At 49.6% G+C, this 19,505-nt stretch overlaps 2 protein-coding genes across 5 annotated transcripts in view; one reads left to right on the top strand and one right to left on the bottom strand.

Moving 5' to 3' along the window:
• The window catches only part of Slc39a11 (solute carrier family 39 member 11), a 438,334-nt gene that overhangs the window by 399,024 nt on the left and 19,805 nt on the right, over window positions 1–19,505 (bottom strand). The window lies entirely within an intron of this gene.
• Window positions 4,070–11,526, top strand: Sstr2 (somatostatin receptor 2). Of its 2 annotated transcripts, XM_052196144.1 has the most exons (3): window positions 4,070–4,357; window positions 9,482–10,569; window positions 10,909–11,526. In XM_052196144.1, the coding sequence occupies exons 2-3, from the start codon at window positions 9,571–9,573 to the stop codon at window positions 10,954–10,956; spliced, it is 1,047 nt and encodes a 348-aa protein (XP_052052104.1). In that variant the 5' UTR covers window positions 4,070–4,357; window positions 9,482–9,570; the 3' UTR covers window positions 10,957–11,526. The 2 variants fall into 2 exon arrangements, with proteins under 2 accessions (XP_052052104.1, XP_052052103.1); XM_052196143.1 differs by having other exon boundaries at window positions 9,482–11,526.

Here is a 19,505-nt window from a genome sequence, read left to right as displayed (position 1 = left end):
CAGGTAGCTTTGCGACCCTGAAGAACTCAGTGTCTCTGTGCCTTGGTTGGGTCATTCAGAAAAGGTAACACTGATCAGGCTTTGTAAGACTGCAGTGAGAATACCAAGAATTAACCCAAAGTGCCCAGTGCAGCACGGGGTAAGCACTCAATTCGTGTTCACATGGATTCACAGGAATGTCCTTGGGGCTAAATCAAGTGTTGAACACTGAGGTAGATAAAGGCCAGCCAGATTCTTACCTCTTCAAATGACCAAATGAATAGTGCCAGTGGCAGAACCAGGAGTATTCAAGAGTTACTGAGACTATAGCCATGTGCCCCATATAAGACAATGGGCCAGTAATGAATGGCACCTCATGGTGTTTTCAGGAGGCACCCTGCACTTGCAAGGCAGGTGTGATGGCCACCTCTCCTGAGCTGTCCACGTTCTCCTCCTGAAGGGCCTGTGACAGACGAACACCTCAGTAAGCACCTGGGAGTGTCCCTGGAGACACTTTCCCAACTCTCACTGAGGATTTGCTTCAAGATGAGTACTAAGGAGCCTCGTTATGTTAATGGGCACGACATACTAGGGGAGGAGAGATACTGGGACCGGTAGGGGGAAGGACTCCCTCCCTTCACCCAGGGTTTCATGGCCCTGTGGGCTGTGTCCTATGGAAGAAGCCTGATGCTGTCAGCCAACTTGACTCCTGCCTTTCTGTTCCCTAGCTGAATGGTCTTGGGCAAGTCTCCTGGCCTCTCTGAGTCTGCTCTCCTCACTTACACAATGATGGGACATTGGCTCTACACATCAGAGGCTCCGAGGTCCCTCCTGGGACCAGCGTTCTTCCTGCACTCCCAGCAAGATGGAGAAGGGAGTAGGAAGAGGAGTGAGGGAAGGGATTCTGACTCCAGACCTAGGAACAGTTTCCAAGGATGTTCCATAAGCAGGGAGAGAGACGGGAAGAAAGGGGCTCCTGTCACCACTGGTACATTTAAAGAGACCTCAAGCCCTCTGGGCCAAATGGGCATGTTAAAGAATCATGGTAATCACACACCATAGTTTCCAAACAAAACATCAAGGCCAGGTATGGTAGCACATACCTGCAATCCCAGCTCTAGAAGCAGAGGCAGGGGCAGAGGCAGAGGCAGAGGCAGAGGCAGAGGCAGAGGCAGAGGCAAGAGGCTCATCACAAGTTTGAAGCCAGCCTGTACTACCCAGTGAGTTCCAAAGCACCCCACATTTGGCATGCTGCAGCCTAGGGGCCTTGCCCTTTCTCTGTCCATAGAAATGTCACGTGGCAGACGACAGACCCATTGCTAGATGCCTGGCCTGCCATCCAATGCCACCGATCAGTCCAGTTCTCCTAAGCCTCACACTTTTCCTCTAAGCTAAACTACAATATTTACTTCCGCCAAATGGATGGCAGAGGAACAATTGCTCCCCATTTAATTGATAAAGCCTCTAAGTGACCAGACAGAATGACCTACTTGAGAGTTCCTGGTCTGTTGTCTGCTGAACTCCCAGGCCATTACTGTTCTTCATTTCCTGCCACCTAGCATCCCTCTGATAAGTGCAAAAATGAAGAAGTGTTCATTTCATTGGCTTAAAGATACCAAGCCAGGGACTGGAGAGAAGGCTCAGTGGTTAAGAGCACTGACTAATCTTCCAGAGGTCCTGAGTTCAATTCCCAGCAACCAAGTGGCTCACAACCACCTGTAACGGGATTGGATGCCTTCTGCTGGTGTGTTTGAAGACAGCTACAGTGTGCTCATATACATAAAAATAAACAAATAAATCTTAAAAAGAAATAAAAGATACCAAGCAAGCCAGTGAGGAGGTTATCTCTTTTGCAACCGGGTGTGTTTTTCTGGTTCAAGGTCTCGTTACTTAGTTACTAAAGGAGCTGTCAAGGAAGGAGAGGCCCTCTCAGATTGCTGGGAAAGAGTCAAAAGAGCAGGGTTATTGTCAAACAGGGAATGGGAGCTCAAACCTGGAAGCTGGAGGGGCATCGCAGCAAAGCCAAAGGTGATCTCAGAGCTCTATGGAGGCATTCACCGGTGGGGGAGGGGAGAGAGGCACGCATGAATCGGACAAAATCAATAATTGTTCTAGATGACATTTTCGGCTGTCAAGGTCAAATTGTTCAGATCTCACCACCGGGCCAGCTGCAAAAGAGATAGGCATGTCGAAGTTTCATCTCTCCATCTGGGCTGAGCCTGCCAGACCTGACACTGAGAACGAAGAGGAAAAGACTTCCCAAGTGCATGAAAGGGTGGATTTTACTGTCTGTGCTCAGCACGTTAAGAGCATACAGAAATGATCCCGACGCTGTTTGGGAAAGGATTATTTAGCTGATAAGAGCAGCCTGCTTTTTTGGCTGGTGGTGCTGATATGGAACCAAAAGAACAGAAACCAAAAAACTGTACACTGCCCCCTGGGGGTCACCTTGTGTATGAGAGAAGGAACAGCTGAGAACCAGGGGTTCCTGGTTGTTTGCATGAGCTAATTTTTCTAAACAATATGCAAACTGAGCAGCAGGAGTTAAAGAACTTTGACAAGGTCGCATGATGTCCCAGGAGAGCTGAACTCAGAACGGGCACTTCCTGCCTCCTCATTCTTCTCCGTTCCTGGAAGGGTTTTAAACTGGAGGGGGCAATATATATGGTGACAACTGTGTTTCAGAGGTAGGAGGAGGCCTGAGCTCATTCCTTGGTCCCTTCTTTCCCCTGGGGCCACTCCCCTCATCCTGAGAGCTGCACTATTCAGTCCCCCAAGCCTGCCCCGTAAAAAAACTAAAGTCAAGTTGACCCCCAACCCCCGACACCACTAGGACCTGACAACCCCTACCTCAATGTCCATCAAGTCCACACATCTCACAGAGATGGTGCCAGTGAGCGACCCTCTGGCTTACAAGCAATTCTGGACTGCTTTTACAAGCTGGTTCGCTTTCCCTGTCAAAACTCACCACACACATAACTTCTTGATGTATGCTTTTCCCAGATGAGCACGTAAGCAGATCATACACAGGATGGTTGCATCAGGACCCACAGAGAAAGCTAATCAGGGTTTGCTTTCTAATTTTTCGTGTTCTAGAAACCGCCCGGGTGCACTCGCTGTCCTCTGTCTGTCTGTCTGCGTCTGTCTGCCTCTTTCTCTCTCTCTCTCTCTCTCTCTCTCTCTCTCTCTCTCTCTCTCTGTGTGTGTGTGTGTGTGTGTGTGTGTGAGAGAGAGAGAGAGAGAGAGAGAGAGAAAGAGAGAGCAGTGCGGTAAGAGGTGAGGGAAGGAAGGCTACAGGATTGATTATGACTTATTAAAGTATTGGAACACCGACTGAATCATCACAGTCAAAAAATAAATAGCTGCAACTTGATGCGACACATCTCCCACTTCTTGCGAGTCCCTCTTTGCTCCCGCAGAGCGCCACAGCGCGAGCTCGAGCGTAGGCGGAACGGTTGGGCTGGGGCTGGGTCAGGCCAGCAAGCAGTGACTGACAGGCTAAATTAAAGATAGGAGAGACTGCATGGCCTCCGGGCCGCCAGTTGGGAGACTGGTGGAGCCCGCCGAGCCTGCTGGCAGCGGGAATTGAAGCCAGGTGCCGCGAGCACACACACACCTGCAGGCGCCTGCACGGGAGACCCGCTTGCTGTTGTCACCCCTTTTTTCTGTGCCCTTAGCCTGTCTCTGCAACCTGTGCCCTGTTCCCGGGACTGGTCCGTGGTAGGCACGGCTTTGCAAACTTGAGAACATGTCTTAAAGGTCCCGGGGCTAGTCTAGGTCACCCCAGTCGCCACACCAGCTGCCTGGAATTTGCTGGGTAAAACTGGACCGAGTCTCTGAAATCGGAAAGAAAGCCTCGCGCGTCCTCAGCGGGAGGAGTCGTGGGGACACTGAGATCGCTTCACCATCCAACAGCGTCAAGGTCCGTTGTACTTATCCTGACTGGGCGCCCTGGGCCACCCGCAGGTTTTCTCCACTCAGCTCACAGGGTCCTACAGGACCCGGCAGGCGGAGCCAAGCTGCCGTGACGTCACGGGCGGGGGCGTGGGGAAGTGTGCCCAGGGGCTGCCACCCGCCCGGGCCAATGCTAGCAGCGCAGCCACCGGCGCGCTTGCGAGGCCACCGGCGCCTGGAGCACCAGTCCGCGGCGTCGTTGATCTATAGGCCAGGCTAGCTCTCTCGGGGCCCAGGCAAGCTCTCTCAGACGCCAGAAGGGCCAGCACGAGCCAGCCAAGGAAGCTGGGAGCCTGGGAGCCCGGGAGCCACTGCCGAGCGCCAAGCACCTGCTAAGCCTGCTGCACTCCCGGACGCCCGGCTGGGTAAAGGACAGCTTCTGGGTGCTGGAGAACACAGAAGCGAGTACTCGTGGAAAAGCAAGGTGAGGGGTGCGTCTGTGCATATGCGTGTGCCACCGTGAGATGGAGGGAGGGACGAGCACACTTTGGGCACCTGCACGAATCTGCGCTGGGGATAGACCGCCGATCCAGGCTACCTGCGTGTTGCTCCCGGCGCGCAAATTCTCTGCTTTTGTGCCTTTGGAAGTGACAGGCAGATGAGAGATGCATATCCTGGTGTCTGGGGTGGAAAGGTAGTGTGTTCCGGGACGGATTTGTTCTCAAAGCCAGTGCCCAAGTACAGCGGCGTATGCCCTGCGAGACCGAGTGTCCAGGTGGTAGCTGTGATGGGGACAACTTGTTTCCTAGCCACCTGCGAAACAGCCCTGGCCCAAGGAAAGCGAGACAGCTAAAGGAGAAGGGACATGCCAAGTGCCACCACAGGCTCCACACTCTGAGACTTAAGTTAGGGAGGGACAGGTGATCGGGATGTCACCGAAAAAGAAGAAAAGCAGATTCTTCCGGGCTTTTTATCGCCCGGGGAGGCAGCCCAGATACATATGCGGTCAGATCCCCTCCCCCACCCCCCACATCCCCACACCCGCTGCCCTCAGGCATAGAATCTGTCTAGATTGGAGAGAACCAACTAATGAATGGTCAGATCCCCAAGCGACTGGCACTCCTAGCTGTCCCTGGCACCTCAGTCCTTCCAGCGTTTCGAAGGACTCTCTCCCTTAGTCTTCCTAGAAACGGCGGAGATCCTTTAGGAAACACGTTGTTTCCAGGGTCAGCGAGTTACGGCCCCAAATATTTTCCTCACACTAATTCTGTCGTCCTCAGGCTTGCTTATCCATCTCTGCCCCAATGGTGAGGGACGCTCTAGCGCCATGGTGGACCCCACTCAGGGCTGCAACTGTTTAAGCTAGTGCTGACTCAAGTTCTAACCTCAGATTCTTGGAGGTGTGTGTGTGTGTGTGTGTGTGTGTGTGTGTGTGTGTGTGTGTAGGCGTCTGGCAGGCTTGGGGGTGGGGAGGTCTTGAAGGCTCACAACAGAAAGAGGTTGGAAAGAAACTATAATGCTGAGATCTTTCTCGTGGAACCCACCTCACATTCTCTGGCTGTGGGATTGAATGAGAGAGGGGATTCCTGAATGGAAATCCTTCTTTTCCATCACAGCCAGGACTCTCTCAGGGAAAAACCACCCACCAAGCATAGGCCAGTATTTAACAGCTATGACACTGGAAAAACAAAGTAGAGAAACCGACTTCCCGGTGCATTTAATTTAACCACAATTCAACAAGTATCGACCCCCGTGGCATTTGGAATTCACCTTCAGTGAGACAATCGTAAAAGGAAAAGAAGCCACTTGCAGACCTTGGGCTGGTTATAGAGGACTCCCTAGGTTCTATGCTCATGTCTTCCTTGGACATGGGGTTCCCAGAATATGATCACCTCCCACCTTCCAAGACTTCCCTTCCCAAAGTGGAGGTGTGTCTCAGCCAATCTGAGAGAAAGGTGGCACCCCATCCACCCCACTCCCCCCCCCCCACCCTGCCCCGCCACTCATTCTGGTTCTGCACAAAAAGTGTGCCACAGTTGAGGCTAAAGAACCACACCGGGCCTCGTACCACCCTTGTCTTCCTCTTTCCCCTCCTCTTCCTTCTCCCCCCTCCCCGACTCCTCCCTCTTTTGGCTCTAGACTGAAATTCCACAACTCAGGCAGTCTCCAGTCCTAGACAGACATTGAAGTACCCTCTCACTGTCCATAGATGGCATAAGCTGACGGTTACTGTGAGGCCCCACTGTGGGCAGCTTGAATAGGATTCCGGGTCTATGGAATTAAGTCACTGACAAGATGGGAAAGGGGGAGAGGGGGAAGGACAGTGGAAATAACCCAAGTTAATCTGGGAATATTAAAAAGCGTTTTTTTACGGCTTCTGGTTGTAAGGGCTGTGCCTGCTTCTGCTTGCTTACCCAAGTGTGGACACAATGTGTAGGTGCTTACCCATGTGTAGACACAATGTTGTGGGTCCCCAAAATGTGAATGCAAACACCCCAGACCTCACCATACCAAGCATGTGCTGGGAGAAGTTAATGCAGAAAGAAAAAGCCAGGAGGGCCATCACTTGGCAGTGAGAACTAATCAGAGACTGAGGTGGGCGAGGATGGCGCCCGCCTGTTGCTTGCTACATCTCTAATTTCCCTGCAGCCTCTACCAGCATTAAGCCATCGCTTGGAGAATGGCAGGCATGTGAACTTCCAGGAGGCATGGCAGGCACATGAACTAGAGTGCTGGACGCTCCAGACCTTGACCAGCTCTTCTCTTCCTGGACAGACCTCCTGCCTTGAGCTCTTCATTCTTCACACACAAGACCCAGCCCCTAACTTCCTGAGAAACCCCTGGGCAGGGCTGTGTCCTAAGGGCTAGCATTCTTTGTTCATAGGCTTATCTCCATGTCTCCAAGTAACTTGATGCTCTTCTCCCCCATTGAGGTCCCCAACCCAGTCTCCTTCCCTCTCTCTCTCTCTCTCTCTCTCTCTCTCTCTCTCTCTCTCTCTCTCTCACACACACACACACACACACACACACATTTTATAACCGTGGTAAATTGCTTAATTATGGGTTGTTCTGGTGCTTTCCATCTTAGGCCAAGCCAACAGAATTCTCATTATTTTCTCAGCATGGAGGTCACTCAAGTCAGTGGCTTCAAACTAAGGCCCAAGTACCAGCCACCAGTTTACATCCACCGAGCCTCAGCTGGGACATGGTGAAAATCACAGAAGACTTGGGGCCAGGTGGCTCGAGTTCACAAGCTCACTTGCACCGAGGACCTTAACTCTCTAAGCCTCAGTTTCCACTAAGGGAGGACAGTCCCCGGTGAAGGGGACGATGGGTGGGAATGGACTCTGTCAGTTTTTAAAAGCATATTTTGTCATTCACAAAGAGCCTGCATCCCTCCCCTGGTTTCCCATTTTTGTCCTAAGTCAGAGAACTGCAGGTAAAAGGCCTTTAAGAAAGGGCTTTCCCAAGCAGAGGTGAAGTGGGGAATGGGGAACATGGAGTATTAGAAAATCAAAACCAAGAGGAGAAGGAAGAGGAGGAGGAGAGGAAGAAGAGAAGGAGGAGGAAGAGGAAGAGGAGGAGGAAGAAGAGGAGGAGAGAAAGAGGAGGAGAGGACCTAAAGCTTTTTTTTTTTTTCGTTTATTGGATTTGGCTTTTTCGAGACAGTGTTTCTCTGTGTAGCCCTGGCTGTCCTGGAACTCACTCTGTAGACCAGGCTGGCCTCGAACACAGAAATCTGCCTACCTCTGCCTCCCAAGTGCTGGGATTACGTTTAATATTGAAGACTATAACTTGATTCACTGTGCAGGCAGGGTTCAATAAATTAGAGATAATGAGACAGTAGAGAGCGGCGTGGGTGTGTAACATTCATGAGGCTCTGGCTATGAGCTGCACAACATTAGGCATTTGCACATACTTTCTGTTGTTTAACCTCCATGACACCCCTGTGTTGACAAAGGAGAGTTACAGCAGTTAGGGGCTGGGCATGAGGTCATGTGGGGCTCACTGTGGCTCCCAAGTTTGCTCTCCCTCTCACTTCTTGAGTTTTCCCACCATGGGGGTGGGGGATGGGATCTCTAATGATGGCAGACATCAAGTCAGCATAGAGTTCTTCTTGGGGATCCTGAATGCCAGTATCAGACCCCTCCAGGGTCAGGGGCTGAAACCTTCCAAGATCTGCCCTTTAACAGTCTGGACCAGTCAATTCCTTAGGGATCAAAGTCTCTGTGTTTGAAGCCATAGCCGTCCACCACATGTGCGTCATCTAGGATGATGGTTTCCCTCAAGCCCTTCCCCCACCACTTAGAAAAGACCTCAAAAAGTCTGCAGTCTGCAGGCTGACAGGGGGGCTGGCAGCTAGATAGAAAGAAGAAAACTTGCTTTTCAATTGAAAAATGCACAGAAGAGGAAGGAGGGATAGTTCCTCTTCCATTCCTCGCTCCCTCCCTTGTGAGGGATGGTAGCTCACACCTGTGACCCCAAGCACCGAAGACCCAGGCATGGGGAGCACTGTGCATACTAGCCAGCTAAGGCTACCTAGTGAGCTCCAGGCTAGCTCTGCTCAAAGAAGGAGGGAGTTAGGGGGAGGGGGAAGAGGGAGAGGAGGAGGAAGAAGAAGAGGAAGAAGGGAGAGAGGGAGAGATGTGGACGGAAAAGGAAAGAAGGAAGGAGGGAGGGAGCGTGGGAGATGGCTCAGTCAATAAAGCGCCTGACTTGCATGCAAAAAGACCTGAGTTCAACCTCCCGAAGCACATAAAACTGCTGGCATATGTGATACATATCTGTCATCACAGCAGTGGGGGAGGCAGACACAGGTGGATGTCTGCAGCTCACGGAACAGCTAGCTCAAGCTACATGGTGAGGAATCCTGACTCAAAAAGGGGTGGGGATACTGAACCTATGTAAACACACACGTGCATACACACACACACACACACACACACACTCAGTGAAATGTAAAACTAAGAAGATGAACAGCCAGGCGGTGATGGCACACACCTGTAATCCCAGCACTCTGGGAGGCAGAGGCAGGTGAATTTCTGAGTTCGAGGCCAGCCTGGTCTACAGAGTGAGTTCCAAGACAGCCAGGTCTATACAGAGAAACCCTGTCTCGAAAAACAAACAAACAAACAAACAAAAAAAAAAAGCAAAAAAATCCAAAAAACCAAAACAAAACAACAACAAAAAAAAAACCAGAAGATGAACAAGAAACAGAAGGAACAACAATATGAACCACCCAGTACCCTCAGAGCTCCCAGGGACTGAAACACCAACTAAAGAGTACGCATGGAGGGACCCATGGCTCCAGCCGCATATGTAGCAGAGAATGGCCTTGTGGGTCATCAGTGGGAAGAGAGGCCCTTGGTCCTGAGAAGGCTCAGTGCCCCATTATAGGGGAATGCCAGGACAAGAAGGGGGAATGGGTGGGTTGGTGAGCAGGGGAGGGGGCAGGGGGGGTTAGGACGGGAAACCAGGAATGGGGATAACATTTGAAATGTAAATTAAATATCTAATGAGAGAGAGAGAGAGAGAGAGAGAGAGAGAGAGAGAGAGAGAGAGAGAGTAGCCTGGAACTGATGGTTACTTTTTCTGCTTTCTCTCCCAGATGTCTCTATAGACTCTTGGCCCCCAGAGCACAGTGAGGTGAGAGGAAGATCTCTGGCCTCTTGCTTCTAGACGGACTGAAAGGCAGCCATGGAGATGAGCTCTGAGCAGTTCAACGGGAGCCACATCTGGATGCCCTCTCCATTTGACCTCAACGGCTCCCTGGGGCCGAGCAACGGGTCTGGCTCCAACCAGACCGAGCCGTACTTCGACATGACGAGCAACGCAGTCCTCACGTTCATCTACTTCGTGGTGTGTGTCGTCGGGCTGTGCGGCAACACACTTGTCATCTACGTCATCCTCCGCTACGCCAAGATGAAGACCATCACCAACATATACATCCTCAACCTGGCCATCGCCGACGAACTCTTCATGCTAGGGCTGCCCTTCCTGGCCATGCAGGTGGCGCTGGTCCACTGGCCTTTCGGCAAGGCCATCTGCCGGGTGGTCATGACTGTAGACGGCATCAATCAGTTCACCAGTATCTTCTGCCTGACGGTCATGAGCATCGACCGTTACCTGGCCGTGGTGCACCCCATTAAGTCAGCCAAATGGAGGCGACCCCGGACAGCCAAGATGATCAATGTGGCTGTGTGGTGTGTGTCTCTGCTCGTCATTTTGCCCATCATGATCTATGCTGGCCTCCGAAGCAACCAGTGGGGAAGGAGCAGCTGCACCATCAACTGGCCAGGCGAATCCGGGGCGTGGTACACAGGTTTCATCATCTACGCCTTCATCCTGGGGTTTCTGGTACCCCTAACCATCATTTGTCTCTGCTATCTGTTCATTATCATCAAGGTGAAGTCCTCTGGGATCCGGGTGGGATCATCCAAGAGGAAAAAGTCGGAGAAAAAGGTGACCCGAATGGTGTCCATCGTGGTGGCCGTCTTCATCTTCTGCTGGCTCCCTTTCTACATCTTCAACGTCTCTTCCGTGTCTGTGGCCATCAGTCCCACCCCAGCCCTGAAAGGCATGTTTGACTTTGTGGTGATCCTCACCTATGCCAACAGCTGCGCCAACCCCATCCTGTACGCCTTCTTGTCCGACAACTTCAAGAAGAGCTTCCAGAATGTTCTTTGCTTGGTCAAGGTGAGTGGCACGGAGGATGGGGAGCGGAGCGACAGTAAGCAGGACAAATCCCGACTGAATGAGACCACCGAGACCCAGAGGACCCTCCTCAATGGAGACCTCCAAACCAGTATCTGAACCACCCAGGAATGCAGCCTGCACACACACTAGCCAATCCCTGCCTCCCGGCAGTGCGATTCCTGGTCACCCGCTTCCCGCCTCCCCTACCCATCACACCCGGCTTCTAGAGCAGAGCAGTGTTCTATACGCGCCCCGTTCAGAGAACAGGATTTGAGTCTGGCTTATCCGAAAGTACATCCCTCTGGTCATGTCTCCCCTAAAGTGAACGTTTTCGTGCAGGCAGACAATTCAAAATCAGAAGAAGAGGACATCATTGCCTGGGTGTGACCTGGAGGGAAGCAGCTGCCCGGCCGAAACCAGAAAAAAACCAAAACTAAATCAAAGTCCCGTGTGTACGTGTGCTCATATACTACATAATCTTGTGATCTGATATTTATGGTTGTATATCCTCTCCCCAGCCTCTGCGGAGCCAATACACACATGTCCTGTGTTTGTAAACCCAAGTACCTAGTTTGTGTGCATCTAGTATAGGTGGACATTTACCACAACGCTGAACCTTAAGAAAAGGACTCGTCACGTCGAAGTCAATCTAATCTAAGCTTCCAGCATCTCTTTTGCATGGGCCTTTCCCAGACCTAGGAGGGGCATGAGCAGTATGTTCATAGAATAATATGTTTTTGTAAAAAAAAAAAAAAAAGTTGAATGTAAGGTAGTTTTGTATTCTTTATCCTAGAGGGCCCCTGCTACGATATATATGGTCCTGGTCTCATGGGGTGAACCAGGACAGGTGTTTCATGAGTTTCAAACAAGTCAGTAAGAAGAGACAGGAAGAACATTCTCTAAGAGTCAGAATGTAAACTTGAGTTTGCCTCTCAGATACAATCAGTTATTCATGTCCCCAAAAGGATTTAAAGGGCTGTGGCTGTGGATCACTTCATTTATCAAGACAAAGCCTGCTTTGAGATCAGATTACGGGTTTCTCTCCTCCAGTTCCTTTAGTTTGGGAAACCATTGGGGAAGGGAGGGGTCAGGAGCCTGAAAGACAAAAACCAGGCTATGATTCCCATGGGGAAACAATTTTCTCTTCAACACGTACCCGTGCCTGTGTGAGTCCGTGTGTGTGAGTGCCTACACATACACACACACACACACACACTAATAATAATAATAAAAAGAAGGATGAAGTAGAATGATGCCTTTAAGGGAAATCATGAAATTGTTTTGTTTTTAATGCCAGATAGGACTTCTTAATGAAAGAACACAGAAATGTAATTCCACAACACCTTAAAGGTGTTTTGGGTTGTCTTGTTTTTGGTTTGTTTGTTCTTGAGGGCAGATGGTTATAGCTTCTTCCTGTCTATGTATATATGGTATATATGTGTGTTTATGCCTATGTCTGTGTGTGCGCGAGTGTGTGTGTACATGAGTGCATGTGCTTATGTGTGTGTGCATGTGTGTGCTTATGTGTGTGTGCATGTGTGTGCTTATGTGTGTGTGTGCATGTGTGTGTAGGCTGGAGGCTGATACCGCTACCTCCCTCCATCATGATTTACTTTACTGAGACAGGGTCTCTTGCTGAACACGAAGCCTTCCAGTCAACTGAGCTGCCTTACCTAGAGGGTCCCGTCTCCACCACTCAAGCATTGGTTATTATAAAAAGTCTGCCACGCCCAGACGACATTTTTATGAGGTCTGGGGATCCAGATTCAGGTCCTCACACTTGGCAGCAAATGTGTTACCCAAACGAGCCATCTCCCCGGCTCTCAGAGGTACTTTTATGTGTTTATTATTAGCGGGGAGGAGGCTCACATGGCACATGTGTGGACGGATGTCTGAACAACTTGATGTTGCTGATCCCCGCCTTCCACCTTTATGTGGGTTGTAGGGACCAAATTCAGGCCACCAGACTTGCTCAGCAAGCACCTTCATAGGGACATTCATCTCTCCAGTTTTCAAATATGATCTCTAAAGGTGGGCATTATGAAATTCACACAAGTGAAGACCCAGGAACAGTGCTCATGAAACAATCGTGCTCGGTAAAGGCTGGGAGCCCCACCCTTCACAGGGACCACAGTGTCACCGCCTTCCTCAGTCGCACAGGCATGAGGTGTCATACAGTTAATACGATGCTTGATTATGTTAATTGGGCTGTTCATTATTCTTTAGATATGCTAATTAAGCAGTTCCTCTCACCACTGGTGATATTTCCCTCTTTGTGAACAAGAGACAAGAAACGACTCAGCCCTCTGCCCCTTGGTCGGTCACAGCTCTCGGAGATGAAAAATACAAGGGCAGGCATGTGGATGCTGCTGCCCACTCGGTTCAGGTGGCATCCCACTCAGCATCCACACGTAGACTTCAACCATATTCTAAAATATGCTTTCTTCTTCTGGCTGCAGAAGCAAGGACTGTTTAGTGGTCAGAATGGCTGACTGCGCTACCCATGGCTAGCTTACCTTAGCGGGCTGTGTTAATTCCTGGCTGTGTCAATACCACCTGGCTCCCCAAAACTACCTGCTATTGCTTAGAAAGATATGTTCAGTGGGATTTATGATAGGCAAATAAATCCACCCAAAAGTAAAAGTGCAACCATAATCCAAGACTACAGGGACAGTTGTTTAAAAAAAAAAAAGACAAGAAAAATACAGAAAAATCCCAGACTGTTACCAAAGGCAGAGTTAGTTACCGGTTCAGCTTTGGCCTGGCTTCTTGGCAGCCATAACAAATAGTGACTCGCTGCTTCCTTTTCTTTTTGATACAAATGGGGGAAAAAAACTGAAAGGAAGCTCTACAGAGTCACCTTTACCATTGCCACCACTGGAAATATTTGTCTTTGAAAAAGAAAAAAAAATTTTTTCTCCACTTAGGAAATGGTTCTAAGAAACCTAGAATGGTAGCAATCATTCCAGGAAGACAGGCCCAAGTAACGCTATAGTGCTCACGACCCCATAGCTTGAGGAATTCCCTCCAACAAGGTTTTGATCCTAAGAAGCCACCAAAATGGAATGTCTAAGCTGTGTCTGGGGGTACTCGGCAACAAGAGGGTCATTCGAAGGCAGAAAAGCACAGGACTTTCATATCCATGGTACAGGGCTCAGAGGTGACCTCACAGATTTGAGAACCTACATTCGATCTCCCAGAATCCACACACAAAAAAAGCCAAGTTTAAGTCCTGTGCTGGTGATTCCAGCAATGGTGAGCTGGGAGGTAGAGAGAAAGGGACCTCTAGAAGCTCACTAGGTAACTAGCCTAGCCTGCCCTACGTGGTGAAAGTCCCAGCTAATGAGATCCTGTCTCAAACAAAGAGTGGATGTGCCTAGCATTCGACACTCAAGGCTGACACCACACACACACAAACCCCGCCAACGCATTACATGCATACACATGAACACACACACACACACACACACACACGACACGTACACAAACACACACAAGTTTAATAAATAATTAATTCCACCCAGATAAGCAATCATGTCCCATGATAATGGAAATTTATGTTTCACCTGTTAATCTACCTATATTTATAATTTAATTAAAATTTTAAAACATATTATTTTATACATATGAATGTTTTGCTTGCATGTATGTCTGTGTACCATGTACATGCCTGGTGCCTGTGGGAGCCAGAAGAGAGCTCTGGATGCCCTGGTATGGGAGTTACAGATAGTTGTAACCATGTGAATACTAGGAATCAAACCTGGGTCCTCTACAAGAACAGCCAGTGATCTTAACCACTAAGCCATCTCTGCAGTCCCTGAAGCATCTATTCTAAAGATGACTTGTTATCTGGATTTCCTTTATCAGAAAGAAAGAAAGAAAGAAAGAAAGAAAGAAAGAAAGAAAGAAAGAAAGAAAGAAAGAAAGAAAGAAAGAAAGAAAGAAAGAAAGAAAGAAAGAAAGGAAGGAAGGAAGGAAGGAAGGAAGGAAGGAAGGAAGGAAGGAAGGAAGGAAGGAAGGAAGAAAAGAAAAGAAAAAAGAAACAAATCTTTTTTGTTTTTTGTTTGTTTCTTTGTTTGTTTCAAGACAGGTTTTCTCTGTGTAGCCCTGGCTGTCCTGGAACTCACTCTGTAGACCAGGCTGGCCTTGAACTCAGAAATCCGCCTGCCTCTGCCTCCCAAGTGCTGGGATTAAAGGCATACGCCACCACCGCCCAGTTGGAACAAATCTTTTAATGTAAATGTCAACACAATTTTAGTTCAATAAGTCTCTCTTTGTTTCAGTCCAACATCATGAAGACAGATCAGATGGATAAAGGGGAAGTGGAGACCATAAAAAGTAATAAATACATCAGGGCTGGAAGACTAGCTCAGCAGTTAAGAGCACTTGCTACTCTTGCAAGTTTAGTTCTAACCTGGGGCTCCAATTCTATGGATCTGACGCCCTCTTCTGGCTTCTGTGAACACCTGTGCTCAGGCACACACAAACGGACACACATGAACATAATTAAAAGCAAAAAAAAAAAAAAAAAAAAAAAAAAAAAAAAAAATTAAAACAATGCCTCTGATCCACTTTGTGATCCCTAATGGTCAGATGGGTTTTACAAACTACTACTCGCCTTCCAATAGAAGGAGTGGCTCAGGCCGGATTAAACCTGCGCAGACTTAAGCAGGAGAGGCATTGGACAGCATCTGAGCACAGGGCGCTGAATGATGTTGGCTGAGTAACCTTGGGCATGGAGTTGAATTCTGCATAGGATTCGTGTCTTAGTTTAGAACATGGACCAGATATGAAGAAGACAGTGGAGGTGAAATGGTAGGCAGAGGGGACTCCGTGGACCCCCAGCAGGCAGCGGGGACTCCGTGGACCCACAGCAGGCAGCGGGGACTCCGTGGACCCACAGCAGGCAGAGAGGACTTCGTGGACCCCCGGCAGGCAGCTGGGAATCCGTGGACCCAAAGCAGACAATGGGGAATCTGTGGACCCACGGCAGGCAGAGGAGACTCCGGACCCGCGGCAGGCAGCGGGGACTCTGGACAGCGAAGCCTGTTTGCTTACATAGATCTAACCTTCTCTCTATGGCAGAGCACTAGCGCTGCCTGCAGACCCTGTTGGCTCCACCCCAATGTGAGGTGTGTGTGCAGTATGAACCCTGGGGTGGGTGGATAGGCAATGGCGGCTGAGGTCTACGCCCCCTCCGCAACCAGCGCCAAGGGAAGCGTTCATGGAAGGGAAGTCACGATGGGTGAGAGTCGAGCTTTTCTGCCTTGCTGAGGAAATGTGGCCGGAGGATCCAAGCAGTTGCGGGCGGGGTGTGGTTGGGAGATCTGATTATGGCTTCTGATGAGTGTGTGCAGCCTCTCAGGAGTAAGTGCGGATAGGCCCAGCTCTTGAGCTTATAAGTAATGATTTGGAATCAGTCACTGTCTCATCCACATTTTTGCCAGCTTCGAAAGAACAAACTCCCCAGCAAATGTTCATCAACGCAAATCTTTCCTTAAGAGTTTGTTTTCCCTCAGTGTGCAAATTCCTAGGGACAAGACCATTGGCAGAGTCTCTTCATTTCTTGTTTTCATTTGTTTGTTTGTTTCTAGAAACTCATGTAGGGATGAGGATGACAATATTCTGTAGCTGTCACTACCTTTAGGATTCAGCAACCTCTGGACTGAGAATACTGTCTCAAAGACGGCTCCCCATAGCCATTCCGACGCTGCCCACCCACCCCTTCCTGCACTCAGAGGGGTTGAACACTGGTGGGTGATCCACTCATTCTCCAAGAGATGTCTCAGGCTGTTCGTCTCTGGACTACGCCTGAAAACACGGTTAAATATTAACCAAGCCCTAGCCAAACCCACTGGAAAGCATTATTGGTTCTCCTACGAGTATAACGTCATTAAAATGAAATGCGAGGGTTGGATCCCTGGTGTCAGGAGCACCTGCCTCCGGTTGGATAGAGCCCGGAAGCAGGAGGAAGCTGAAGGCACAGGCTCAGCTCCTAGCTCACAGACCCAGAGCTGACACACTGGCGGGGAGGGGAGGACCGGACTTCTCTGGAATACTGGGCTTCAGGAGGGAGAACTGCTCATGTCTACTCCTGCCGCCACCAGAACCAGAAGCAGAGAAGGAATGTGCTGGTTTACAGCTGCAACTGCTTGGCCTTTTCACAAAGCCTGGGAGGAGGTGTGATACGAGGGGCTGGAGAGATGGATGGCTCAGAGGTCAAGCACATTGGCCGCTCTTTCCAAAGATCTGGGTTCCAAGCATTGCGGCTCAAACCATCTGTAACTTCGGTTCCCGGGGGTCTGGTGCCCTCTGCTGGCCTCTGAGAGCAATAGCCACATGGGTGGCTGGGGTGGATACCCCATTCACAGAGTTAAGTTCATTTTGCCAAGGAAGCTGATATTTTTCCCAAAGGCATACAGTTTCACATTGATAGTCTATTCAAATGGTCATACACTGTGATAACACTTAGTTGTAACAGGGGACAGTGTTCGTAGGGTGTCCAGTCCCTCCATCTCTGTTCTTCCTCCTCCTTGTGACGTGTGTATACACATGTGCTAGTAACATTCCTGCACATGGCTGCTACACAGGATACACATAGATGTATGTGTCAGGCCCATTTACTCATGTGTGTACATATATTTGTCAGACACGTGAGGTGTGCATGCCAGATATGGGCGGCATGTGTGATGCTGTACACAGGTGCAAAGAAAGTACATGCATGCACCATGTATGCCAGTTAGTTAGGTGAGACCTTCAGGGCAGACGTTTCCCCAGTGGCTTTCAGCGCAGGGAGGAGATCGCAGCTTGATTAGCACATTTGGACTCTGGAACTATGGGAGCTGAAATGGCGGCTCAGAGGGCAGAGGACTTGCTGTACATGCAAGAAGACCTGTGTCCACACACCCAGACACTATATAAGGCAGGACATGGCAGCACATGCCTACAGCATTCCTCACAGAGATGGGAAGCGGACACAGGAGAATGCCCAGAAGCTTCCGGCAGGCTAGCCTGCTATATACAGCAAGCAACAAGAGACCTGCCTAAAACAAGGTAGGAAGGGAGAACCAATACCCAAGCTTATCCACTGACCTCTGTACCTGTGCCATGGTGTGTGCGCCTCACTCCCAAGAACATGTGCACACACACACATACACACATACACACACACACACAAATTCATACAAATACACACACATATGCACACATACACACATATATGCACACACACATACATACACTCACAAACATGCACACATACATACACATACGTACATACATACACTCACACACACACACATGCACATACACCATCACACATATATGCACACACACATACACACACTCACCACACTCACACACATATGCACACATACACATATATGCACACACATATACATACATACATATAGACACACATACACACATATGCACACACACGCACACGCACACGCACACAGACCTAGAAATATTCAATAATTCTGTAGTGGGGAAAGACGCCTGGGCATGTGTCAATTCCCCCCCCCCCCCAGGATTCTAGATTCATTCACAGCCTACTGTCCCTGTTACAAGCAGGTCACCTCAATTAAAGTCTAAAAGTTTTGTGAACAGAAATAAGTACAACATTTATGTAAAAGAAAAAAATAAGAAAGTTACCAAAGACTGTGACTGGCTGATCATTCTGTAGTCCACTAGCACAAAGCATACATATAGCTCGCAGCAATGTTTCTCCAGAAAAATCACAGACGACAACTTTAAGTGGGTCCCCAACAAGTGCAGCATGTGTCAGCTTTTGCCAAGTTGACACAAACCTAGACACAAGTCAGCACCTCAACTGAGGAGTTGCCTCGGTCAGCTTGGCCTATGGCTGTCTTTGGGGCATTTTTCCTGATTACTAATTGGTGTACTCCAGTCCAGCCCACCGTGGGTGGTCCCAGCTTCGGCAGGTGGTTCTGGCTGCATCCGAAAGGTAGCTGGGCAAGCCAGGGGGAGCAAACACGCTAGGAAGCTGGTTATCCATGGCCTCCCTTGCTTTGAGTGTCTGCCTCAGCCTCCATCAATGATGAACTGTAACCTGGCATAAGCCAAATAAACCCTTTCCTTCCCAATTTGCTTTTGGTCATGGTATTTATCACAGCAAAACAAGCAAGCGAGTAGACTGTCACAGACACCTCATCTTCATTAATCCAAATCTAAGGTTGACCACTTTGAGGAAGCTGGGACACTCTGGCACCAAGAAAATGCTTGGGGCTGCCTCTCCCCCAGGAGGGCACCTCCATGAGTGTCTGAGTTACTTTCCTATTGCTGAGATAAAACACCAAAACCAAGGCAGCTTATAGAAGAAAGTGCTTAACTGGGGTTACAGCTCCAGAGGGTTTGAATCCATGAGGGCGGAGCAAAGGCTTGGAGACAGGTAAAGCTGAGAGCTCGCATCTCCAACCAAAGCTCATCCCCAGTGACACTTTCAATGCGACCACACTGCCTAATCCCTCCAAACAGTTCTACCAAAAGGGGGCATATGAGCTTGTGTTTGCGCGCGCGCGCGCGCGTGTGTGTGTGTGTGTGTGTGTGTGTGTGTGTGTGTGTACGCGCACGCGTGTGCACGCGTGTGTGCATGCACGCCCATGGAAATGCAATTCTCATTCAAACCATCACAGCATGAGGCTCTGGCCTCCCTTGCCTGGTCTTGCTTCTTGCCCTAGTCCACCTCTGCGACTCAGGATAGCTCAGTCGGCTCACGCCCTACGCTTTCCTTAGTACGCATTAGTCTCAGCTGGAGGGGAGGATGCTGTAACTCCTGTCTGGGGTGAGATGAAGTCTGACCTCCAGCGTTCAAGCCTGAGATCACTCAGTTACTTGGGCTGCATCCACACTGCCAGCTGAGCCTGGTAGAAAAGGGCAGGAAGCCTCAGAGAAGCCGTGAATGGAGAGAGGCC

This window comes from Apodemus sylvaticus, chromosome 10, assembly GCF_947179515.1.
Source record: "Apodemus sylvaticus chromosome 10, mApoSyl1.1, whole genome shotgun sequence".
Taxonomy (NCBI): domain Eukaryota; kingdom Metazoa; phylum Chordata; class Mammalia; order Rodentia; family Muridae; genus Apodemus; species Apodemus sylvaticus.
This window is presented reverse-complemented; position numbering and strand designations above follow the sequence as displayed.